At 45.2% G+C, this 27,690-nt stretch overlaps 1 protein-coding gene across 1 annotated transcript in view; it reads right to left on the bottom strand.

The window, feature by feature from the left end:
• Positions 1–2,302: 2,302 nt before the first annotated feature.
• Positions 2,303–27,690, bottom strand: part of rabgap1l (RAB GTPase activating protein 1-like) — a gene marked incomplete at its 3' end in the record, with an annotated part of 99,903 nt that continues 74,515 nt past the window's right edge. Inside the window, 9 exon segments of the mRNA XM_080832006.1 lie at positions 2,303–2,434; positions 2,958–3,155; positions 3,557–3,601; positions 3,604–3,630; positions 3,975–4,058; positions 5,179–5,283; positions 5,389–5,499; positions 8,873–8,965; positions 23,307–23,435. Coding sequence (XP_080688132.1) covers positions 2,303–2,434; positions 2,958–3,155; positions 3,557–3,601; positions 3,604–3,630; positions 3,975–4,058; positions 5,179–5,283; positions 5,389–5,499; positions 8,873–8,965; positions 23,307–23,435 — 924 coding nt within the window.

Raw genomic sequence — 27,690 nt, 5'->3', positions numbered from 1 at the left:
AAATCTGAGGACAAACAGGTTTATTATTCATTTGTGTCAGGTCGTTATTGTACAGAAAAGAGCATCAGAATTAACATAAGTAATGCACAGCCCACAGGTGAGTCTTTCCCAGTCGCGTGGGCGCAGAGAGAGGAAGGTCCCCTGCTCCAACCCTGCAGTTAGTCGCCTCCGCAGCCAATCAGGCTGCACTGCATTCTCAATGAACAGCGTTCCATTTCTCCTGCACGGCTGCATCTCACTGCATTCTCAATGAACAGCGTTCCATTTCTCCTCCATTATAACGACTGCATCTCACTGCATTCTCAATGAACAGCGTTCCATTTCTCCTCCATTATAACGACTGCATCTCACTGCATTCTCAATGAACAGCGTTCCATTTCTCCTCCATTATAACGGCTGCATTTCAATGAACAGCGCTCCATTTCTCCTTCATTATGACGGCTGCATCTCCCTTGCTAGAAACCTTTGAAGCGAAATGTGTACTAACAACGAAAAGATCAGGACCATTTTTTGTTAAGTACAATTTTCTACTCCTTTTTTAGACAACAGTATAAATGAAAGATAAAATAGTGTTCACGCCACAGAAGTGATGTTAGTGTACACAAGGCCATGCAGTTATGATAAAATAGGACATTTAAAAAGTCTTGTTTGTTCACTGAATGTACTGCATCACTCTGCCAAAGGACCACACAAGTTGCAGAATATTGATGAAAGTACACATGATGTCCCTTCGTGATGTTCTCACACATCCAGACTAGTTTTCCATGGCATCAACCTGCATGTTTTTTCAAGCAGAACAATCTGCACTTGTGTTGAGACCAAGCTCACTGGTCTTCATCAAATCTGGTCTACATCTGCGGTCAATGACATTTCTGAGAGACAGGGAAGAGAAGGAACTTCTTGGCACGACTCTTGACACCCTTATCTCACTCACTCAAACATAGAAGGAAACTCTGACAGGAGAACACTGGAATGGTGAGGCATTACATTAAGTCTTGCACACCCATATGGTTGATCTGTGATTCAAACACACACACACACACACTATTCAACTGGCCAGAGTACGTGTTGAATGTGATGGTGGACTGGGATGTAGCTTGGATTCTGGGAATGACACGGTGAATTCGGAATGTCACTTGGCACGTCCAATATTAGGATCTGGACTGAACATGACACACTGTGCTTTTGGGTGGGTGACATGTAGAAAGACGACATTCAACTTCAAAATAGTAAAAAATAACAAAGCACTTCTTCCAATAACTGTACAAGATTAAAAAAGATCAACATTTAGTTAAACACATTTATATGACAGAACAATTATATTTTATTATACCTACTGTATAGAAAACACAAAGGAACTTAATTTTGTCAAATGTAGTATCCCCTTTCAGAAAGCATAACTGAGATCACTGTGCTCTACACATTAATGCTCCTGCTGAAAAGGGCAACTGAAATTGCTTGCTATCATAATCTTGCAGTGAACACACATGTAGCATCAATTAAAAGTAGTGCAGGGGTCGATAGAGTAGATTACCAGTGCCATAATAGCCATGATGCAAAGTGGAGCCGCCACATCCTTTAGCTAGTCTCCAGTGTAATAATACAACTGCCTGGAATCTCCTGGTTTCCTGTCCTGATTCAGTGTTGCTACTCTGCCAAAGCCCTGGTGCCTTATTAGTAATGCTATGTGTCCACAAGATGGCACTGCTGTGCAACATGTGCAAAGCAACAAGGCCTCTACTGCTCAAAGCCTGTGGTTCATGATGTGTTGGTAAACACAGCTCTTTCACAATGTCTGTCACACTATGATGACATAAACTGCTACTGCTGCAATGGCTTTCCTTTGCACAGGGACTCAGAGAGAGAGAGAGAGAGAGAGAGAGAGAGAGAGAGAGAGAGAGAGAGAGGAGAGAGAGAGAGTAAATCAAACGGGATGAACATGAGATGATGCTGCCATTTAAGGCACTACCTCCACTGTAGTCCTCATCCACTCCCCACCCAATGCCTAAGCCCACAGCCCTATCTCACAAGGGTTAGCGTGGGGCCATTCCTGTGCAGTGCCACTAGAGGGGGCAGTCCACAGCGCTCACTGACACAGCCCTGTATGAGAGGCTCCCTTCCTCTGAAGAGGGAATACAGCATTTCCAGGGCGTTGTTGGTGGCGGCGGTGGTAAGAGAGGTTGTTGCAAATGGATGTAGTGTTGGTGAGATTCTTCTGTGTGGCACCCCCATCCCCACCCTTGGAGGAGCACTGTTCCCTCCCCATGGCCTGACTGAGCCCCCCCTCCCGCCTCACACCCTGCTAGCCCTCTTTGGGTGAGGGAGGGGTCTGGTTGCTGGAGGAGGTCTTGGGGAAGCCCAGGGTTTTGCTGAACCAGGAGTTCTTGGCCGCCTGCACCTCCGTCATGAGGACCCCCCTCTGATGCTCCAGCTCCTGATGAAGAGAACAGAGAGAGAGAGAGAGAGAGAGAGAGAGAGAGAGAGAGAGAGAGATGGACAGAAAGAAAGCAAGGAAGGGAGAGAATGAGAGAGAGAGAGGAGGTAAGAAGATGTTAATGTTACTGTGTTGGTCTCCACTCTGCCTTAATGCTACAACCTCATCTGTTCCCCACATGACGTTCAGTAAGTGTTTATCATTAGTCATACCTATAACCGATGTGAATGATAACTTACATTTCACCAACATGGTTCTGCTGATCAACAAACTACTGAAATACTGTCAAACTCCAACCTATGGTGACATCACTACTGGATTTAACATCTGCATGTCCCTTCAATCATTATAGCTACACAGTTTCAATTTTGGACACCAGGAAGTGAGGAACCATTTCAGCTAATGGCACTACATTTAGAAGGAAAGAAAATGAGAAACAGAACATATCAGCCAAAGGAGCGATAATGATGGAGTGATGAGAGAAGATGGAGGGAGAGAGAGAGGGTTTGGCAGCAGGCCTGACCTGGATCTTGCACTTGGCCTCCACCAGCTGCAGTTTGGTCTGGGCCAGCTCCAGCTCCAGCTCCCTCAGCTGAGACTTCAGAGAGTTCTTCTCCTCATCCTGCTCCGATGGCCCGCTGTCTCCCGACACGGCCGGCATCTGCAGCGGCCCGTCTTTACTGAACACCTCCCGACAGCGCTCGCACGACATCACCTTACTCTACACACAGCACACACACACACACACACACACACACACACACACACACACACACACACACACACACACACACACACACACACACACACACACACACACACACACACACACACACACACACGCACAACCCAAGAAAGCATTAACAACACTGGATTTAACGCTCATTAGCCTGGTATACTGATCTCCACCATACAAGAAACCAACACCAGAAAACAGTCCTGTCATAGTGAAATGCTGAAACCTTATAAAGGTACATTATTAGCCAAGTTCAAAACAGCCTTTAGGAATGTTGGCTGTTCAATAGTCACACCCACACTATGTCATCAGGAGTGAGGATAATGTCAACAGAAGTTACACATTGTAGTTGTTCTATGGTTGTCAGCACCGAAACACATACCCACCTTCACAACATCTAGCTCCTCTTTTGTGGCCGTCTGCTGCTTCTCTCCAGTCTGGTGCTGAGCTGAGAGCAGATCTAAAACAGAGACAGAGACAGAGAACACAAGCTCAGCCTGATCTGAGAGCAGATCTACAACAGAGACAGAGACAGAGAACACAAGCTCAGCCTGATCTGAGAGCAGATCTGCAACAGACACAGAGACAGGCACAGAGAACACAAGCTCAGCCACCACTAGTGCCATGACACAACAGAGCCACAAGCACATGACAGGTGACGGAGAATGGCTGACCAACACAAGAAGGCCCTGAAAGCCCATGACATCAAGTTCATGTTCTAAACCCCAAGGGGTGTGGGCCAGTAAGCAGCTTTGAATCATAGAGCCAGGTAAATGATTAGAGGTCCTCCTGTGGAGTGTGTACCTGCTTATACTCAGCGATGATGGCGGTGGTCTTCTTGATCTCACACTCTGCTTTTTCCAGCTCTCTCCGGAATACCTCCTTCAGCTGGAGACAGGAGAAAAAAACAGAGATACATCTATGATGGTACTATATTGATCGTTATTATCTTATTTTCTTGATAAATGCGAGTCACAAAACCTGCCACTTCCACCTCTCATTAGACAGCGTGGCGAGAAAACAGATCTGATCCAATCACATTTCATTCTCTGTGATGCTTCAATCTCAGCTCCGCCCTCTTAAGTCTTAACCACGCCCACGGTGGCAATGAATAGAAAATGTAATCTTGATTGGCAGACGCATCAGTTTGTCAAATCGTTCTGTTTCTTTGAGGAGGGCTTAATCTATCGGAAACATCAGCGTCTCTCTGAGTTTGTTTGGTAGACTTTAATGTGCAGCATCAGCAGTAACAGCAGCAACAGCGATCTTAAGCAGGGTAAGAAGGCTTATTCACTTCACTGGGTAGTTCTGTTCACCTAAACCATGTTTTGCTGATGTTGATAAATAAACAATTCCTAGGATTTATTTCATCTGGTTGTGCCATTGATTTGATAATAATCCTGTGTGGTCTTAAGCCATAACACGCAGCATAGGTCATGTAAGAAATACGGTTTCACAATGAACTAGCTAGCAACAGGAAACAATGGATTTCTGAATGCTTTCATTAGAATTAGAATGGAAAGTTTAAAAGTTACATTTCATTTACTTCAGGTTCACCTCTTTAGTTTCACATCTATGGTTACTAAGCAGGACAGTTTGACAGTTTTTGATTGCATCATATTAGAATAAAGTGGTGCCCAGCACAAAAGTTACAGTTGCAACCAACACTATGGCAACACTAATGCCCACCCAAGACGACATCCTGTTAACAATCAAACTCATTTGAGGATGCTGTCATTGTTTTGTGAACCTAGGTAAACATTATAAGCTACATTATATTTGTGTTTAGAACATAGATTTTTATTGATGCGCTGGTAAGTTTAGATCCGGTCCGCAAGAACAATCCATGCTTCAAGGGGATATGCTAATGATGACACAAGAATCATACAGACTCAATGACTTATGCCCACAAGGCTGCCAAAAGGCAACTGGCATCTCCATGAACTCTCCAGGACCCAACCCAGGTTCTGAGAATGCCTTCATTCCTCCACATGACAGTGTGTCCCACCTGTGCAGTCTCCTCCTCTTGTCTCCTCTTCTCCTCCTCCGTCTCCACCAGGCGCTGTTTGGTGTTCAGCAGCTCCTTGTTCAGAGCGTCTGCCTTGTCCTCGGCCTGGGGACACAGGACACACAGCATGAGAACACACACAGGACACACGCTTGAAGGATGTCCAGTGCTGACTACTGTAGTGCTGTCTGAGTGAGGGTTAGAGCTCACCTGGTCCAGGTCACTTCTCAGGGCTATCTTACTGGTGACCAGCTCATGAGCGAGGTCGTCGTTCTCCTGTTCCAAGCGCATGCTGGCCTCCTGCAACCGCCGGTTCTCTCTCTGCAGGAGAGAACACAAACAAAACCCAGCACCACACACACAAACACACACACACACACACACACACACACACACACACACACACACACACACACACACACACACACACACACACACACACACACACACACACACACAAACACACACGCGCGCAACAGAAAACATTCAGTGAAAATGGTGACATAACATGGTAGACACTAGTAATGTACATAGACATAATTCAAATGTACACATAGCTGTTGAGAGACTGCAAAGCTTGTTGAGCTGGCTTTGCAAAAGCTGCTAAGATTTCTTAACTCTCTCCAAGACAAACATTATTGCACTAGAATGCATAGAAAATAATCAAGCAATGTAGCAATATGAGTTTTCCTTGTATTCTCTGTTTGGACTCACATCAAAGACTGAATCATTCACTGCCACCACGCCTAATTATACATGGCTAAACAGTCTTATAGAATGCAGGGGGGGGGGGAGTAATGAATGACATTTAACCCAAATTGTTGAATTACCAATCCCCTGCCAGTCCTTTAAAGAAGCCAGTCCCCTAGAACATGCAGACCTGACAGGATCCCGATGATGGTCGGCTGCTAGAGCTGAATGTTCTATGCTTTAGCCGGCACACTCAGGCCAGTCTGTGGGGCTAAGTCCACTATGAAGCTATACACTATACTCTACACGTTCTCCCAGGTGGAACTATAAAGCTATACACTATACACTATACTCTACACGTTCTGCCAGGTGGAACTATGAAGCTATACACTATACTCTACACGTTCTGCCAGGTGGAACTATGAAGCTATACACTATACTCTACACCTTCTGCCAGGTGGAACTATAAAGCTATACACTATACACTATACTCTACACGTTCTGCCAGGTGGAACTATGAAGCTATACACTATACTCTACACGTTCTGCCAGGTGGAACTATGAAGCTATACACTATACTCTACACGTTCTGCCAGGTGGAACTATAAAGCTATACACTATACACTATACTCTACACGTTCTGCCAGGTGGAACTATGAAGCTATACACTATACTCTACACGTTCTGCCAGGTGGAACTATGAAGCTATACACTATACTCTACACGTTCTCCCAGGTGGAACTATAAAGCTATACACTATACACTATACTCTACACGTTCTGCCAGGTGGAACTATGAAGCTATACACTATACTCTACACGTTCTGCCAGGTGGAACTATGAAGCTATACACTATACTCTACACGTTCTGCCAGGTGGAACTATGAAGCTATACACTATACTCTACACGTTCTGCCAGGTGGAACTATGAAGCTATACACTATACTCTACACCTTCTGCCAGGTGGAACTATGAAGCCATACACTATACTCTACACGTTCTCCCAAGGGAGCCCAACTATGAAGCTATACACTATACTCTACACCTTCTCCCAGGTAGAGCACAGCTATACACTATACACACTATACTCTACACGTTCTCCCAGGTGGAGACCAACTATCAGCACAATAGACTCACGCCAGCATGAGGGGAATATACAATCTGTGGGAATCCTCTAGCAGGTAAAGCAAGGTAATGTTTAGCGGACGGAAAGTAATGATGCCTCACCAATCCTTGGTGACTACGAGGTCGATAGGTTCAGAAAAGTTATCCCCCACACCCGAGAACTGTCTCTCTGGCTGCTTCTAAGCTCTGTGGTCAAGCAGCAGGTCTTGTGACAGGGAGGTTTCCTGGCCTCCTCTGATACTAATGGCCTCACATGACACACATAGACTCTCGCTGGCAGGAAGAGGAAAAGCCAGGTCATCTGACTCCTATTTCCCAGATACCCTCCCCCCATGGTGGGGAGACCCCAGCTAATGTCACACATGCTCATGCCTGCAGCCCACTGGGAGGCTGTGGGGTGGAGGGCACGTAGCTGAGATCTAGCCTAGCCTTTTCTGACAGCACACAAGCCCAAACCCCATGGACTAGGAGTCACACTGCTCCTGGAGGCCAGAGCTCCTGTGCAAATGTCTGACCACGAAGCAGCGCACAGAGCAAGCTAAACAGGGGCAGAAAGAAAAGAAGAGAGAGAGAGAGAGATTCCAGCAAGAAGCATAGCTGTAAAGATACTCAGAATCTGGCTTACCTCCTAGACTGACAGCTATTATCACCTGTGGACCATCTCTCTCTGTCTTTTACCACAAACAGACGCACACACATGCAAAAACACTTCCACACTCTTGCAACAGCACAACAGGCTAGTGAGCTCTTCTCTTGATCACCCCTGACAACCATCTTGTTCCCATCTTGAACTGTAAACACATCCTCTACCACCCTCCCCTTCTAATTGGTCACATGCAGAGGACCTATCTCTTGAGAAATAAGCACCATTCTATCAAGACAAATGTGTGCAGTATGGGACAAACAGACAAGATGGCGTCTACATAACAACATGATTCTTCCTAAAAAAATTACTTTCAATGCAAACAAAATGAAAGTGTGAAAGTGAGAAAGAGCTTGGATATAGTAATTGAACCATAAGAGATATTTCCTTATTTCCAGACAGAAAACTGAGCATCTTCATGTTAATGATCATAAACTGATAGGGATTCAATAAGCTACTCTGATAATAATAAGCTACTCCACCAAAAGGACCTAACTACAGAAATGGTATACTTGAAAAACGATTTTATTTCAACAGATATTATTTTCAAATTATTAAAATATATTAATGCATGAAAAGAACAAAACAAACAAATCAAAACATATACCATGAACATAGTACTGATTTGTATAGCAACAGCATAAAAATGAAAAATGTGCTTTGTCAGTATAAAAATCTAATTGGGTACAAAAATGACAAACAGTATGATCTACACAAACGTATAAAGGAAACTTAACCTCAGTTCCTCAGCTGCCCTTTGAAGTTGAATTTAGCTTATAAATCAGAAACATGACTCTTAAAAAAGCAACATACATACACCAACTCACCTAGCCTTTAAAATAACATTGTGAGGTATGCTAAACACTTCAGTTTATCTGCTTCTACTGTAGCCTTGACATCATTTATGGAAAGCAGGATAAGGAAAACATGGCTTTGAGGTTTCATCACGCTTCCTCTGATATTATATGGGTCATGTAAGGACATGACCTCTGTTCCATTACTGTAAGGTCATGACCTCTGATGATGAAAGGTCACAACCTTTGACCATGACTAAAGAAGGCCTCTTTCTTGCTCCTTTGAGAGCATGCTGGAGCTGGGAGTGGAGAGCTCTACACAGACCTGAACTGGAACAGGACAACAAGATGGAGGTGAATGCACTGGCAATGCACCCTGGGAAGGCAGGAGTGCAGCTGGGGGGGGGGGGGGGGGGGGGCAGGGGGGTTGTGGGGGGACTCACCTGATACCTGTCGATGGGATCCTCCTGCTGCAGCTGGCTCTCGCGCAGAGACTGGTACTCCTTCTCAAACTTCTTCAGCTTCTTAGTTGGCACCTGAAAAAGGAGGCAGAAAAGAGGGACATGAAGGTGTTGTAATTCAAGTGTGTGTGTGTGGGGGGGAGTGTGTGAGTGTTGAGCACCTCTACCATCTAAAGTTGTAATGCCATGAAACACTGAAGCCCAGGAGAGCAGCCCTAAAGTCGGGCTAAAAGGGGAGATGACACACAGCATTAGTATTGGTCCTATTGGGTGAGGAGACACACTTCAGCCACTAGTCACACAAGCTGAATTGCTGAATTGAGCCTCGTCATGCTGGGCTGGCTAGATAGCCTTATGCCGGATGCCAGAAGGTTGTGTGTGTGTGTGTGTGACTGTGTGTGTGACTGTGTGTGTGTGTACATTTTGTGTGTGTGTGTGTGTGTGTGACTGTGTGTGTGTGTGACTGTGTGTCTGTGTGTGACTGTGAGTGTGTGACTGTGTGTGTGTGTGACTGTGTGTGTGTGTGTGTGTGTGTGTGTGTGTGTGTGTGTGTGTGTGTGTGACTGTGTGTGTGTGACTGTGTGTGTGTGTGTGTGAGTGTGTGTGTGTGACTATGTGTGAGCTTCAGTTTAAAGGCGGCTTTCATCTTCACCTAATGCAACTTTATGGGCCACTTTCATGAATCTATTACAAGAACTAACCACATCAGCTGAAGCATGAGGAGAACGTGAGCACAAAACCTTCATGTCTGTGGAGAGTCTGTTGGCATGTATGTGTGGAGGCTAAATGTTGGAGTCTTCTATTGTTTCTTGGCAAACAAAGCTCAGTCCCGGGTGTGGCCCATCGGCTGTAGGTACACATCTTATTAATCACACAGGCCCTGATTCTATCAGGCCTGACAGACCAAAGAAAAGCCGTGCTGGGTGTGAACCTTCATTATAACCACATTCACTAATCACAGCCTGCAAACACTGAATTCAAATCATCTGAAGAGAAAGAACAGTTCTGCAGTTATGACAAAAAGGTATGTCCAAAAATCTACTGAATTATGCAACAACAACAAAAAACCCACACCTGTTCAACACACACAGAATTCTAACACAGCTGATCTACCTAACTCCTTTGCCCAATCCCCACCTGCCTCCTAATTACTGGCAGAAGGGTGGCTCTGTCACTGTTGTTGCCATGACAGCAGTGGGGTTGCCGAGGTGAGGAGAGCAAGGCTGCTCGTCTCTGCTGGTGACAACAAGTCATGAAGGCAACAGCTCGCACTGAATCAGACTTCAGATTATTCTCTATGAGACGCTGTGTCAAGACCAAGAGATGGACACACACATGCAGACACACAAACGCACAAGCATACTTTATCATATACAGATGCGTTCCACGCAGACAAATGCAGTGGAGGTACTGTAATGCCTGATCAGCACCCTGCGTGCCGTACAAACACCTTGTTTCATAGAACTGTAGAAAAATAGACATGTGCTTCACAGAGCTGATGATGACATCATCTGTGTTGAAAAACGTAGTACAGTATTACAGAATTTCTTCGTCCCTATTCTGAATAATACTAACTGTATAGAGTACCTGTCGTTCACACACATTTATTCACTAATATCTATATTCACTATCTACCTTGGTGGTGAGTTCAAAAGAAAGTCCACACTAAGCTGACTTCATACATACACAGAGAAGAAAGCACTATTATGGGAGCGTCCACCTGTGTTTCAGCTCATCATATTAGTACTATGAACCCTTCAGTTGGTGGAATGCTTTTGCTTGTCTTTGTTGCAAGAGTGTGCAGCTCCTCTCCCAGTGAATCTGTGGTATGAGTTACACTTTCGAGTACTGCTCCCATACAAGAAGCACCCCTTCACCACCAAGCCCTCTCTGTTCCCTCACAACACAGAAGGGGAACAGAGAACATGTCTACAGTGTCACGGCTCCTACCACACAACAGTGTATTGTCTTATTAGACCCCCCCCCCAATCTGAATGTCCACACCTCCCTTGGAATGCTGGGTAGGTCTGGGAGTCCCAGGGGGACTGTGTGTGTGTGTGTGTGTGTGTGTGTGTGTGTGTGTGTGTGTGTGTGTGTGTGTGTGTGTGTGTGTATGGGGCTGTTCCCATGGAGACGGATCTATGTGGTACAATCTAATGAGAACCTTTGGGACATCACTTGTTCTATTCAATATCACCTGTTCACCTGTCCATATATTGGCTTGTATTTACATGAACATATCACTTTAAACTTTAAACCAGTTTAAATTCATCTCAATTAAATTCAATTTTATTTATATAGCGCCAGAACAATCGTTGTCATCATTGTCAATCAATTGTCTCAAGGCGCTTTACAGAGCCCACAGCCTGGCCCCCCTTAGTGCAAGCACAATGGCATCAGGGGCAAGGAAGAACTCCCAGTTAGTCAGGAGTTTATCCTCACCCCTGTTAACTCCTGACTAACAGGGAGTTCTTCCTTGCCCCTGTTGCCATTGTGCTTGCACTAAGGGGGTCCAGGCGTTGGGCACTGTAAATCGCCTTGAGAGAATGTATTGTTCTGGCGCTATATAAATAAAATTTAATTCAATTGAATTTTAACTGGGCACAAACAGGACTATATTCTAAGAGTGAAAGTTTGCTTTTTCGGATGTGACTTATCTCTTTCTTGCCTCTTTCTTTCTCATTGACTTGGAACAGTGTTGGTGACTGGTTGTGTGTAGTAAAACAATCAGGTGAGAGACATGGAGTGGCACTTTAGCGATAAGGAAAGGATCAACTATTTGTGTACACACTACTAGTGTGTGTGTGTGTGTGTGTGTGTGTGTGTGTGTACCATCCATATGGGTGGTGTGTGTTTGTATGTTGAAGTTAAAAAAGAAAAGAGGGGACTGCAGATGCCTTGAAATGGAACAGAACGCAAGAGAGAGTGAGAGAGTAAGAGAGAGAGAGAGTGAGAGAGAGAGTGAGAGAGAGAGAGAGAGAGAGAGAGAGAGAGAGAGAGAGAGAGAGAATGGAGAATTCTCAAAGGAAAATCTGCTGATAAAGAAAAGTATCAAGCTTACAATATCCTCCCAGCAAGCAACAAAAGCCAACAAAATACTTTGTTGAAAACAGAGCTCCTCAGTGCCATGGTTGCTGGATGAGCTGACTGCATCAAGTTACTGTTTTGGACAGAGTCACCTCAGTGACAGAATGTTCTGTGCTCCTGTGATGCACTACCTTGGTGACTCCATGCCAGTGATCCCTCACTGAGAACAACATGCTATTCTGCTGCTTGAGAACAAGGCAACCTCACGCTGAGTGAAGGTTTTTTGTGTGTGTGACACTGTTCAGTCCTGTAACAGGAAATTCTATAACATACAGATGCACTTTGGGGGGAAACTAGTTCCACAGCGTCGACACACACTTCAACTGAGCCACAGGTACCCTGACTCTAGGGGGAAACTGGTTCCACAGCGTCGACACACACTCCAACAGAGCCAGCAGTGGGCCCTCAGTGATGCACGGCAGTGACACTGCCAGAACACCAACACAATCGTCTGAGTCAACACACGTCTGTTTCCAGTGCTGTTCCAAGACCAGAATAGATCAGAACAGAGCATGAAAATTAACAAAGAAACTCATCTTCTTTCTCATCTCTCTGTTCCACAACTCTAGCTCAAAGCTCCTGTACCCACCCCCTCCCCTCCGCACACAAGAAACCCAACGCACCACCACTTCCTACGCTGTGGCTTCACAAGCTGGAGGTGGCAAACGTCATTCTGTCAGCCGCTTTCATCAACTTTTCCATCTCAAAGACATCCAACACACAAATGCTCTGTGTGTATACTAACGATGACAGCCTCTGTGTTGTCCTCAAAGCATAACAACCTGTGATGGTGTTATAGCTTTTAAAAATGCTGAGGTGCTACAGAGTACCTTTTTTGACAACACAGAGCTCAATTTTTAGTAAGATTATACTTCTGAAACATATTCAAGCTATATTACTTTAAACTCTATTTCAAAATGTCTGCCTGGCATTGCCATGGCCATCAAGCAAGACCTGTGACAGTGAAGTGAAATGCACAGCATCATTTCTGTATTATGATACTGTACATTGGATATTTTATATTCTATATGTGATTAAACATTAAAGGCAATGTAGGAATGTAATGACATGACTACACATACAAAAATAAAGTTGCCTTGGCAAGGAAACTTTATTTTCTATTTATTCAAAATAATGAGATTAGAGGGCTGAGCTGTTTAAACCATGAAAATACCAGTGAATTTTCATAGAAATCACAAACTCTAATCAAGTAATTGTCTTTTGTATGCCTTTGGGTTGATGTAGTTCATAATGTGTGCCTCTGCATGGATGTGTGTGCTTTGTCACCTCTGCCTACTCTCTGGCACATTTCATTAAGAGGTCAGTCATTTAAAACTCTCTGGAGCTGATTTCTCTGAAGTGTGACACCATATCTGCTAGTGCCCCGTCTGAATGGAGTTTGAATATTGAAATGAAAGCTAGTTACGAGAGGACTCACTGGAAACAGCCAGTTCAGGAGAAACTGGGTCACAACATGCAAAATGACATTATAATTTGAAGACCAGCTTGGCGCACACACACACACAGATACACACAAACACAAGCATAGAGTTCCCTTTGAGTCCACATTAAGGTATAATTGGAAAAAAACTGACAGCATGTAATGATATTACTCTCCAGACGTTTTGGTGACTGCAATGAGAGAGGGAAAGGCATTTAAGGACCACACAGAACTTATCTGTGCAGCCACACACACACACACACACACACACACACACACACACACACACACACACACACACACACACACACACACACACACACACACACACACACACACACACACACACACACACACACACACACACACACACACACACACACACACAAACACACACACACAGGTTGACACTGCTACTTTTGAAAGTTGAGTTCTGCATCAGTGCTAGTCAGACAAACCCACACTAGAACTTTGAGAAATCTGTTAGCCTCCTGTTACCCAAACGCAGACCTTACCACATATCGGGGCTTGGATCCTGCCACCAGGCTGGCCAGGAAGTCTTCCTCACAGATCTGGTTGATGACGTGAGCGTCGTACGCCACCGTGATGGACACTTCCTCCATCATCTTGCTGCGCGACCGAGTGAGAGTGAATGAACGAGGCGAACGACTGACTCCAGAGAGAGGGAGCCAGAGCGAGAGAGAGAGAGAGAGAGCGCGACTGGTTCTGGCGCTTACGGGAGAGAGAAGCTACTCTGGCAGTCTCTCACGAGACAGACCACACCCCCTCTGGGGGCGGGAAGAAAGCAAGAGGGAGAGCCTTCAGGGACACACACACGCAAACACACACTTGTGTGCGCGCTCACACAAACACACCTGCTATTGTCTCTGGCTTGCTCGCTCAGGTGTGTGGTGATGTGGAGCTGAGGACCTCTTCTCTTCTCTCCTACAACAACACTGAATGGACCAAAGGAGACAGAAGGCAGCTCTCATCCTCTGTGTCTCCCCCTCCTCTGGCTCTTCTCCAGTTATACATTAATGGAGACACAAACGTCCTTCTCTTTTACTGCTGCCTCTCTGCTCTTCATGTTCTCTGACGTTTGTCCTTACTCAGTTTGCACAGCACATTCCTTGCAGTCTTCCACTGATAAGTTCTGTTAGCCCCACATGTACTCACACACTCACACACACACACACATGCACACACCCAACCACAGAGCGCTGTGAGTGGCGGGCGGTAGGGGAAGTGTGTTCTCCTGTCAGACGGACAGTAATGACTCAGTCTTTTTGCAGAACACTGTAAGGGTCTATGTGAGCCACTCCACTCCAGTGCACTCCGCCTGGACCCTCCCCACCTCCTCAGGGCTTTCAGTGGGAGGAGGGAGCCGCTTTATCTCTCCTCATATCAGATGAGGAGTCCTTCCTGCACTAACCACAGCACTTGCCTCTCTACTGGCGTGAGCTCCCTGTACTGAGATCTCTCTCAAACTGTTTTTGTCACTCCATTCTTCTGTGTCCATAATTCTATTCCCTTCCTATCTCAAATTCCTCAGCCGAGGAAAGGGTTAACTACTAACAGGGTCTTAATGTGTGGCTGACACACACACCAAGCACAGTTTAATCACATACACACCTAGCGAGTCGTTTCCTCGCCTGACTCGGCTTTGAAGTGCGCTCCTCCTAAACCCCTCCAATGTTTTGGGGTCGCCTCGGAATGCTAAGTCTCTTTTATATGTTTTTCAGGGGTAGTGAAATTTCGAATACCTTCCCTTAATCCTCAAGGGGAGCGGGAGTCAGCGCAGCTTATTACTCGCACATGGAGTCGGCCCTGATTTGCCACGAGCAGGTGCCTGTGAGTTCCAGCGCTCCGTAAGCTGATTAGCAGCCGAGCTGAGCCTCTTTAAAATGTACACAAAAATCAAAGCAAACTCCACTGCCTTGCTCTCTTCTGAAGTCTTGGTTGGCCATAGGAGCAGAAGAAAATGAAATGACACAAACTAATGGTGAAATGGCTCCTCTAGCAGTGAAGCATATGAGTGCTGGGTCTGATTGTAGCCTCTGGCACACACAGGCTGTGTGTTCATAAAGTCCACATATGAGAGAGCTGCAGCAGGGTTTTCCTGAGTTCTTCTCATCCGTTTCTAATAGAACATCCTCTCCCAGAGAGCCAAACACACACCAACAAATACACACATGCACGTACAAACACCCAAGTGTACACTCTCATATACACATCCAGGCACAGGCACACAAACAGAACAGGCACACAAGCTTGCACAAGTAAACATACATGCTGAGAGGCACATAAGACCCACAACCAGACACAAACAACTTCACAGACTTTTCATGAGCAGCAGAATCTTCCAAAAAAAGGGACAGGGTCAAATCTGTGTTGCTAAATTTTACCAAGGCAACACAGATTTATGCAAATATAAATGCTAGGAAAATGAGCAAGACTGACACCTCAAAGCGTGTGAAATATTCTAAACCCCATGACTTCACAGCCGGCTCATTTCATCAGCATCTCCTCACAGACACACTCTTCAAACTACACCCTTTCTCTGTCTTCTTCTCCTTCAGCTGACTGCTTTTCTCTCTCTATTGGCAGCCTTTGATTCTCTCTCCCTCGGGTACCTAAATGCAGCTCAAAACATCAGGTTACACCCGCCTAGAGAGGGTGAGGAGTGAGGAACAGGTCAATCCTGTTAGGGTCCCAACACCTTCACTACTGTGAGCTCCAACCAGCCTTCCACTGGACTTTCCATGCCTATACCTATGTGCGACCCAGAGTTCTTTCTCTCTTTCTGTCCTTCTCTTCCCTCTGTCTAATGGTTTCTCCTTGTGGCTGTAAAAGGCCCTCCCTCCAGCTGTTCCCTCTAACCCACAGACCTCCGCTGGCCTTGCAGAGTGGGACTCCAGGTATTCAGGTTCGCACGGTAGTTACAAATCAACAGGCAGAGAGAATATAGCTGATAAGTCATGCAGGAGTGGGAGCACTGGCAGATGGATAGAGGAGTGACCCACAAGAGGCTTTTTTTATGATGATAACTAGCCTGACCCAGGGTCTTTACACGTGGAGACATGATCAGGTTTTAAAATCATCTGCGTTTTTGAGAATAAACGTGAGGTCAACTCTCATGCCAGTTATTGACAGGCACAGTAGAATTGCTTTTGTGCAAGAATGTACAACCAGTACTTGTAAATAGGGCTAAGACTGGAGATTGCTGGCTGATGAAATGAAACTTCAAGTTCCATAGTGTATTGTTGTGACTGCTATGAAACCAGATGTGGTGTTGTATTCTAAATATGAGCGTACTGTTTACTTTACTGAGTTAACAATTTGAATTGAAGATGCAATTGAGGAGGCCTCAGAAGCTAAAGTATGTGGACCTGGTAGCGGAAGCAACGCTTCTGTTGGTCTGTTGTATTGGAGTGATGGTTGTATGGTTGGTGCACCCTGTTGTTATTATACTAACAGTATTTTATACAGTGGTTTATACATTGATTTTGTACAATTTCTGCTGCCCTGCTGTTAATACTCAGCTGCGGACTATACATGGGAATGCATTTTTCCCACCTGGAAGTTAGTAAGGTGCACAGAAACTCTGCCAGGTAATGCCTGAATGAGTCCCATAATATACCAGATGGAAACAAAAAGGGGGAGAATTTCCCCCCTCCCAACACTCAAACACGTTAATTCAATGGTTGTGATTCCCACTGCAAGCATGTCAGAAGAATACTGTTTATGGCACTAGGGGCCTGATTAACTAACAGGATTGCGCCCATTTCTGGCTTAAAATAGCGGTCGTAAACATAAAACGGTATTTAGCGCAGCGCATATTAACGCTTTGTGGGTGTTGACGGGGAGGACACAAAAAGGTGGGTGGAAACATGCGCAAATATTTGGGAGGAGCAAAGATAAGTGCGCCTAATGATGTATTGCTGGGTATTTACTAAACTGCCTGGCAAGCGCACATCTCCGGTTTGCGCGCTAATTCTCCTCCTCATAAAAGCACGTCTTAACCAGGAAGCGCATTTTCATTGAGTCTGAAAACGTTGATATGGCAGCAGTGATAAGAGAAAGGCGAAGAAAGAAGACAGAGACAGCGCACAGAAATATTTTTTTCAACTCATATAACACAAAATCATTAGACGGTACAGGTTAACCAGCAACGCAATACTTCAATTACTGAACCAGATCAGAGACGACGTCTAACCCTCCAACCGGAGATCACATTCCATTCAATCAGTTGGTAAACATTGCAAATATTGGCACCGGATCATTTCAAACAGTTATAGCATCAGCAGTTGATATATCTCAGCCTTCACAAATATTCACACAGGTACTCGAAGCATTGCTATGGCGCACTGGTCAATACATTTCCCCACTGCCACAGCTGAAATTATAGACATCAAACAGGACTTTTTTTGAAATCGCAAACTTTCCGAACGTAATATGAACCATTGATTGCACCCACGTCCATATATATCAGAGGAGGTTCTTCCATTGAGGAAACGGAGGAAGAACCTCCCCAAACTTTTTGAGAATGTATTTTTGAAATTGAACTGACTAAACTCCTTTAAAAATGCAGTTTGATATCAGTATTTAATACTATGCATATTATAATTTGTTTCCCTGAGTTAAAATAACATTAGCACCCCCTATCGTAACAAGAAATTACTGCACGGAGGACGTCCTCCCTTTGGCTCCCATTGAAATCAATGGAATCTGTCTCTGATACTGGCGGTTCTTGGGGCTCATTGACTTACATTGCCCAGGGGAGGAAAGACCTCCCTAGCATCTGAGTCTGCGCCAACATCGCTTAACCAATAAACAACGGATTTGGCGTTGGAGGGAGGGGATTCGACATTAATAGCGAAAGAAGTTCCCCTCTTCAACCATTCTGCAGAAGGATATTATCGATAACATGTCACCCTTAAAGATTGTCGTAGAAAGATTGCAAATAAAGAGTACGTGCAATGGAGAACGAAGATATTGTTCATGTTTTATTGAACAAACCGTTTCATTCATTGAGCTACAGAGAGAAGGTTAGTATCAAAACAACAGGGAAACCTGTTCCAAAAATCCATGTCACTAAACGTAAAACCGCTGCCGTATAATGCTAACTGGTAGGCGAAATACTTATAGCTCACTGGTACCATAAAAAAACAATCGGCTGTACCGTTTTGTTTAAATCGTTCATACGCCTATTGTTAGTCTGACTGTTCATGTTCAGCTGAAATTCTGAATGGAAATTGTTAATGAATGTTTCAGAACGCAATGTGTTTCGTAATTAGCCTACTTGTAATTTGGGCATTGACCTCATACTAGGCTACTTTGAGTGATAGCTGTAATAATCTGATGTTAATGTTAATAGTTCTGAAAATAATGTTCTCTTACTTGTTGCCTTTGTTACTTGTTGTTTAATATTGTGGAAAGGATGTTAGTGAATGATTCAGTGCATGATGCATTTTAAATGGCATCACTTTTGGTCTTGTGTCAAATAATAACCTTAATAGCTTTAGTAACTAAGGGGCAAAATAGGCCAAATGGTAGGCCCAACATTTCGAATTTAGTTTTTCACATCAAGAGTAGGCCTTATTTGACTTTGCATCCTTTCCTTCTGGCCTTGTCTAGTCCAAAGACATGCTGCCCACCAGCTTTTTACTGTAAGTACAATGGTGTCACACTGGTGGCTTTGTATCAATTCTATCCCTGCCTGCTATTTTGTAGTACTGTAGGCCACAAAAACACCCTGAAACAACTTGTATCTCACATACTTATGCCACCAACGGAATAAGCAGGCCAATGGCAACCAGGTGCACAGTTCTTCCTCCCTCACTTTAAAAACCACCAGCCGCCACTGATATATATTGTAGTGAACCCATGTCCCTTGTAGAAATGATTAATCTCGCCATGTGCACATCTATATTGTTATAATAGACAGTTTATGCATTAATGCCACCAATAGCATATTCTTTATAATCGTGTTCTTTTAAACATCTTGCTGTAGGTGATGGCGGGCAGAACAACAATATAGCAGCGCACACATTGAATCAGGTTCAGTGATTGAGCGAACGTGAACCAATATATCTACCTCCACTTCGCGGAAGCTTAATTTTCTCTTCCTAAATAAATACCACGGAAAATGCGGAAAAACACAGTGCGTTAATATGCGAACGCAGTTTAAGCAGCGGTCGCAATGTTAGTAAATCAGGCCCTATATAGGGCGGAGTAAACACAGTTTGCCCAGCGCAGATCTGGTTTGATAAATACCAAGTAAAATGCGCAAAAACACTGTGCGTTAATTTGCGAACGCAGATTAAGCAGCGCTCGCATATTAGTAAATCAGGCCCTAGGTCGCTAGGGTGTCGATAACGATTCCACTTCAAACATTAAGCATCCCTTCCCCCACGACACCATAAAACTAAATAAAGCTTAAGAAATGGTTTTCACTGTGAGCTGGAATTAAATATTTGTGTGTGTGCTTGCGTGCAGGGATGGGATGTAATATTTTTGCTTGAAATGCCTATCCCTACTTTATACAAATTTGAAATGGCTAGTAGTGGACCACATGGCATTTAGTTAAACGTGAAACGATGACATAACGCTGAATAAACCGTGGTCAATACATGGGTGCGGTCAAGGCATGGATTTGTTTAATAGAATGACATGGAATACTTCACTGAGGTTTATATATGGTGCTTGCATGGGACAGAGGTTTGGCCCCAACCAAAAGCATAAGGTATTCATCACCTTTTCCTGTGTATAACTAGAAAAAAACACATAGCAACACATCCCTGCACCTCTTCTTTAACATATCAATGCAGCTATCTTTGTATGTTACCACACAACCAATTTCTATATTGTACATAGAGAGGTATTTTATTTCTTAACTTCCACAATGAACTTCAATGGACTTAAGATGGTGGATGAAGGTGAGATGAAGTTGTTCCAGTAACACATGGCGGGGGGTGCAGTTGAGCACTGGCAAGCACTGAAACATGAGTGGAAAGGAGAGTGAGTGTATATGAGTGGAGAGGAGAGTGAGTGTATATGAGTGGAGAGGAGAGTGAGTGTATATGAGTGGAGAGGAGAGTGAGTGTATATGAGTGGAGAGGAGAGTGAGTGTATATGAGTGAGAGAGGAGAGTGAGTGTATATGAGTGGAGAGGAGAGTGAGTGTATATGAGTGGAGAGGAGAGTAAGTGTATATGAGTGGAGAGTAGAGTGAGTCAGTGCGTTTACATGATGGCATAACCCCGATTTCGGCCAAAGCCCGACTTCTCTCTCCATGGGGGGTTAACTGTGTTATCTCACGGTACATGGCAGTGACAAATCCAGATCTTGGCCTGGTCAGTTCAAATTAAATTTGGAATGTTTACAAGCGGGCATTTGCTACCGTTGATTATACAGTAAATAACTTGTGAAATGAAACAAAAACACATCACAGTTAAAGTTGTATTAGTATTGATTGATTCACATCGATATGAATGGATTACATGACTAACAAGTGGTGGAAAAGTAATATGAAAATATTTGTTCAGTGAATTAGCGCGTTCTGTCCAAAACAGTCGCAGTCAACGTTTCAGTTTCGTTTCAGTATTTCAAAGTGAATGAGAGGGAGCACAACAGTGAGCGTCTAGCAGCGATTATCATATCATAGACATACAGTATATGACGCATGTATATATGTCTATGGGCAGGATCTCAAGCATGCGCAAAAGTTGTTGTTGTCCAGTTGTAATCTAGTTTCGAGAGTTACATGTGTGCGTTGTCCGATTTCCAGCGTAATCCGATCACTTATCTGGGGGTGTAAATCGGATTTCAGTTGGACACAGGAAATCTAGATTTGGGGAGTTACATGAATTGGATCTTCGATTGAACCCCGACTACGCTCGGAAACTGGACACATGTAACCGCACTGACTGTATATGAGTGGAGAGGAGAGTGAGTGTATATGAGTGGAGAGGAGAGTGAGTGTATATGAGTGGAGAGGAGAGTGAGTGTATATGAGTGGAGAGGAGAGTGAGTTTATGAGTGGAGAGGAGAGTGAGTGTTTATGAGTGGAGAGGAGAGTGAGTGTATATGAGCGAGAGAGGAGAGTGAGTGTATATAAGTGAGAGACAGAGAGAGGTTGGGAGGATGTGTGTAAATGGAAAGGAGAGTGAGTGTATATGAGTGAGAGACAGAGAGAGGCTGGGAGGATGTGTGTGAATGCACCACAGTTGTGGTTGTGTGTGACAGTGGTTGGCTTATCTAGCTTCAAATCACTCAAACTCCTCTCCCTTCCTTCCTGAGTCCTCTTTCACCACAATTACACAAAAACCGACACACACACACACACACACACACACACACACACACACACACACACACACACACACACACACACACACACACACACACACACACGCACACACACACACATGCAAGTGAAGGGCCTCTCCATGGTAACACTTATTTATGAGACAACCTTTCGCAGTGTCAGCTTCTTGCTGATCCCGTGTCAATAGAGCCTCATGAGCTCTCGATGTCCACCTGCCCAGCAGTCTCCTCCAGACACACATCACCCAGCAGCCTCCTCCAGACACACATCACCCAGCAGCCTCCTCCAGACACACATCACCCAGCAGCCTCCTCCAGACACACATCACCCAGCAGTCTCCTCCAGACACACATCACCCAGCAGCCTCCTCCAGACACACATCACCCAGCAGCCTCCTCCAGACACACATCACCCAGCAGCCTCCTCCAGACACACATCACCCAGCAGCCTCCTCCAGACACACATCCCCCAGCCGCCTCCTCCAGACACACATCACCCAGCAGCCTCCTCCAGACACACATCACCCAGCCGCCTCCTCCAGACACACATCACCCAGCAGCCTCCTCCAGACACACATCACCCAGCCGCCTCCTCCAGACACACATCACCCAGACCTCTGTGGAGAGCCACCCAGCAGCCTCCTCCAGAAACACATCACCCAGACCTCTGTGGAGAGCCACCCAGCAGCCTCCTCCAGACACACATCACCCAGACCTCTGTGGAGAGCCACCCAGCAGCCTCCTCCAGACACACATCACCCAGACCTCTGTGGAGAGCCACCCAGCAGCCTCCTCCAGACACACATCACCCAGACCTCTGTGGAGAGCCACCCAGCAGCCTCCTCCAGACACACATCACCCAGACCTCTGTGGAGAGCCACCCAGCAGCCTCCTCCAGACACACATCACCCAGACCTCTGTGGAGACCACTCTCTGCTTTCACTTCAGAGCACAGAGCTATCATCAATGCAACTGCTCAACAGTGCATCATTTTTTCAACTTAAAAATCATCTAATTAGCTGAAAATCCCAACAAGTGGAGTGATGTGTATTCCCTTGTTTGTGGTTGAAAAAACACACAGATGTATACATGTATAGAACACACATATACACACGCCGAGCACACTCACACACACACACACACACAGACACACACACAGACACACACACACACACACACACACACACACACACACTCTACTGCTACTTCAGCCTGCTTCAGTGAAGATGACAGCTGACTACACGGATATGTACCAAGTCAGCAAGATGTATACCCACTGGACACACATTTCACCATCTGATGGCCAAATAGAAGTCAACTCCGGAACAGTCCTTGCCTGGGGGCGCCTCCCTGACTGATGAAACATATACCTTCCCTGAAATGCTTCAGGCACTTGACATCGTAACAAGATCAAATAAATAAGAATTAACGGAAACAAAAAACAATCCCCCTGCTCTAAAAAACAAAACAAAAACAAAGTTACACCCCTTAGTGATTGGGTGTGAGAGTGTCAGATATGGCTGCCTGATATCCCCATGTGTCTTCCAGGCTCCCCACCTACCTTGATGTTGCAGGCCTGCTCCATGAGGCGACGGGCATTCTCAGCAGCACGGTAGCGCTTGGGCAGCTGCACCCGGAAGAACTTCAGAGCACCCTCAAAATCAGCCTGCAGCAAGTCCTCCTTAGAGGTCTGAGAGAGGAGAGGTACACGCAAAGACATTGGGAGAGCACATCATTTAGACAGACATTCACATGGATAAGTGATGGGCATTAATCAAGGAAACAAAGCATGCTCCACAAGAGGAGCTTTAAGAAAGGCTGCCATCACAAAGTGTATTAAATAATTAACTAGTTTAGTAGCTGATTAAGTTAAGACCACAGCTTTATAAGGTGGAAGTGGCTGAACATCATGACTGCACCATCTTCTGGTTCAAGAAGGTTCGATTATACCATTAAAACCCAGCATTCCTTTCTGCTAATCCACAGCTTCATTTTAACCACAATGCACCATGACACCAATTCAAGACCCAAAGTGTGCATCAGATCTACCAGACCAGCTCAGTATTAAGCATGGGAATTGAGCCTCTAAATTTAATCTTTTTCAAAATGTACTGTATGTCAACTTAGATACGATCCACCCACTACAAATGAAAACTAAGAGCAAACGACTGACTTCCAGTGTAAGGAGGTACTTAGCAAATGTTCTGAAATAGTTGTTTATCTATCCTGATGTTTTTCCTCTCTCCCCCTCTCACCGCTAGCAGTCGGGGCACGAAGAGCCGGTGGCCCATACCCAGAAGTCCCAGTACTCGGTTTGATGGATCTGTGCCCAAACCCTCCTCGATGTTCTCTTGCCCAAGGGGTCCTTCCTCCAGAGCCAGACGCACAACTGAGGGCAGGGTGGAGGGCAGTTCCTTGTCTGGGGTGACATCATGTGCCGGGTGACATGAAGTCTCCTTTTCACCCTCTGAATCCCCAACACAGGAGGTGAGGCTGAGGTTTGTAAAGTCACTGGGGTCACAGGTCTTGTCAGCCATTTTTGTTGCTGTTACTGATGAGTTTTTGGTTTGTTTGGGAAAAGAAATGAAATAAGCGCTGGGGCAGTTTAGCTTCTTTCAAACTAGAAAAGGTTTAGGGGTGGTCTGAATGTCCACTCTCCTCTCCTGTCACCGCACTGTGAAGTGTCTATCCAGAGGTCTCCCAACTGGTCTGGCACAGGAGCCTGAGATTGGGGCGGAAATGCAGCAATAACCAGAGTGAGTGCCCAGAGACAGGGTGATACTAAACATCCCTCCACCTGCTCACCACACTTAGCACCAAACAGAAGAACACCCACCACCAACTCTCCACAATCAGGGATAAAGATGGCTGTTGAGCATTAGGCAATGACTACATGATGGCTGGGCGATGTCTTTCCAATCAGAAAATGCTGAAAGCCAGAGTCGTTCATATAGTCCTGTTCAGCATGCCGGGATGACCACACTTCAGGCCTGTTTATCCTCCGATGACTTTGCCTTCCGCCCAAAACTGTCAAATTAGTGCACAGTTGCCTGGCAACAGCCGGGCTGGATGCGTGGGATCCGTGAAATAGACACGAAGCGATACATCTTACACATTCTGATTTCCTCTCCAAAAGGAGAACCCTCCCATACACAGGGAGACAGAGTGAAAGGGGATTTAAGACATGAGGGCAGGAGGACGATGTACCCGAGAGAAAGAAAGAGATGGCCTGGAGACCACAGGACAGCAGGAGAAGGCCACGGAGAGGAAGCAGACGGGGTCACAGTTTGCCTCAGCTGAGCGCTTCTATTCCCCCGACGACAGAAACGTGAACTACTAAAACATCACACTCCAAACAGCGCAGCTCTTTACTCACAGCTTCCTGTCCCAGAGAAAGGCTGAGGGACGAGGCAAAATGGAGGCTGTTTGTTTAGTCTTGCTCAGTGAGCGTCACAGACAGATGGTCCACTTCTCTGGCCACTGGTGTGGCAAAGCTTTACACACATTTCATTCCTTTGGTAGAATAGATCAGGCAAAGTACTGACATCCTTTCTGAGTTACTTTTGTGTGTCTGCGAAGGGGGTTCCTTCTGGTCCTCTGCCATGCAGGAGGGGATCAGTTTTAGAAGGAGTTGACAGAACGGTCCTGCTAGTCCAGGCTCTCCCTGCTAAGTTCCATTCCAGTATGGTTGAGAAACAGCATGGAGAGAAGCCCAGATTGAAGATTAGATCCCAAGCATGGAGGAGTAGACAGGAGGGAAAAAAAGGAGAGAAAAAGAGCAGTGAGCAGGAGCACACTACCGATGCTAGAAGTAGGGGCAAAGAGAGGAGAACAGAGAAAGTGCAGGAGGAGGAGGAGGAGGGTGTCGAACGGAGAGGAGTGGCAGATGCAGAAGCAGGGGTCCTGACGCAGGCAGGACTGATGGCGAGCTGGTGGTCCTCATGGCTGGAGACGGAGGAATGACAGCGCCCTTTTCCTCAGCACGCTAGCTTGCTGCTGCACGCTACCAACGATGCCTAGCGGTAATGCTTCTCCTGATGCTGCTTCTGCACGCGCTCTCTCTCTCTCACTCTCTCTCTGTGACGACAGTCAGGAGGGCATGTGAGCAAACAGAGCGAGAGAAAAAGAGAGGGGGGAGGGAGAGAGAGCGAGGAAGATGGAGAGGGAGAAAGAGAAGGGGGGCTGTGGGGAGCCTCCGGGGAGAATGCCGTAATCACTAGCCAATCAGAATGAGGCAGTGCAACCCCCTCATTCACTCACCCCTCCCCTTTCCTGTCTTCCTCTCTTCTACCTCCAGCTCACACCCAGACACGCACTATCTCCATCCTTCCCTCTAAAGCACAAGCAAGTCTTCTACCACAGTCCATTTTGGATACAGAAAATATCAGTTAATGGATCACACGAATGGCTGCAGTCATCATAATATCACACATTAACATGATAAAGGACCAGCCTTGGGTTGGTGCCAGAACAAAAGACAGCCTTGAGACGTAGTTTGACAAAGCCCACTCTGTGCTGGGACCTTTATTGCTCAAGACTAAGCAGAATCTCTCCATCTCTTCCCCCTGGGCTCTATTAATAACCTGGGGAACACAGCGCACAGGGGTCTGGAGAGCAGTGCAGAAAGAGATGGATGACTTTATCCTGTTTTAAATAGCACAACATCCAGGAGGCTGCCCCCTCTAGGCACACAGGGTGCCTTGGAATAACAAAAAGCTGAACATGTCTGATTAGTCACACTGTAATTGCTGAATACCCCAAGGTAAAGCTTTATCCAGTTTGATGCAAAACAGGCCAGACCTCTATTCAGTTCATCCCGATTATGCGATAGAGAGAAAGGATTTAAATACAATTAAATACATGGGATTCTATCACCGGAAGAATCGATTTTGTTGCACCAAGTCACCTGTAAGCGAAAATACATCTTCACTATATTTACATGCAATACTGGTACAGCACAGATTTCATATATTATTCTTTGAAAACCTAATGTGGAGCCAGCTCAAAAAGGTGAAAAAAGAATAGTGGAAAATCCTTGTCTCACAGAACAGTCTACTCCATCATCAGCAATTGATACTCTTTGTCATTGGGAACACCTACCCATGTGCAACATAAATACAGCAGGATCAATGGACACAGAATCCTTTGTTGGTTGGGTGATACTGGACTCCATTAGGTCCCAGTCAAAACACCACAACATCTACAGTAGCAGCCGGTCGATGCCCACCTATCCTCATGGCATGGAGTTCCCTCTGGCTCCACATAAACTGACTAATGCCACACTGACAACATCGTCCCCCAGTAACAGGCACGTGTTCTGTTCTGTGGAAGAATGAAAAGCTCACAAACCTACTGACTACAACATGGGTCTTTTCTTTTTTTGCCCTTCAAAAAAATAAGTGGTTTTCAACTAGGGGACCGAACCCAATTGTGTGGTGAGGGGTGGATCGTGAACATCTCCCATATTGGTACATTATACCATTGTCTTAATACTGTCATTTTTTTTTTTTTACAGTTTCATAAAGATTATAGCAAAAGTAATGCAGAAATAATGTTTGGAGGGCTGGGGTGTTTTTTAGTTACTGTCTGCTGTCACACATCAAATATGCTGCCAGCTACTGAATGTTCAAATTAAATACAATTCAAATAATCACACACTGGTGATTTACCAGTGTTGCTTGTCACTCTTTGGCCCTCTCAGTGTTTTAAGACGTATATTAGATTTATGTTACAGGTAATAAAGTCTGGATCAAAAATCTAATTTACCAGTGATATAGTGTGGTCACAATTAACTTAAAGAGTAAAAACTATCAAGACAAGACTACCATATTAGTTCACTGGTTAGGTCTTTCTCAACATAGCCTTATAAGAAACCTCATTTTGTTTTGTATAAAGTCTTATCATTAAAATCCACAAGAGTGTCAACATTGAAGCACTGTTCAAAA

This window comes from Sprattus sprattus (assembly GCF_963457725.1).
Source record: "Sprattus sprattus genome assembly, chromosome: 2".
In the NCBI taxonomy this organism is placed as follows: Eukaryota; Metazoa; Chordata; class Actinopteri; order Clupeiformes; family Clupeidae; genus Sprattus; species Sprattus sprattus.
This window is presented reverse-complemented; position numbering and strand designations above follow the sequence as displayed.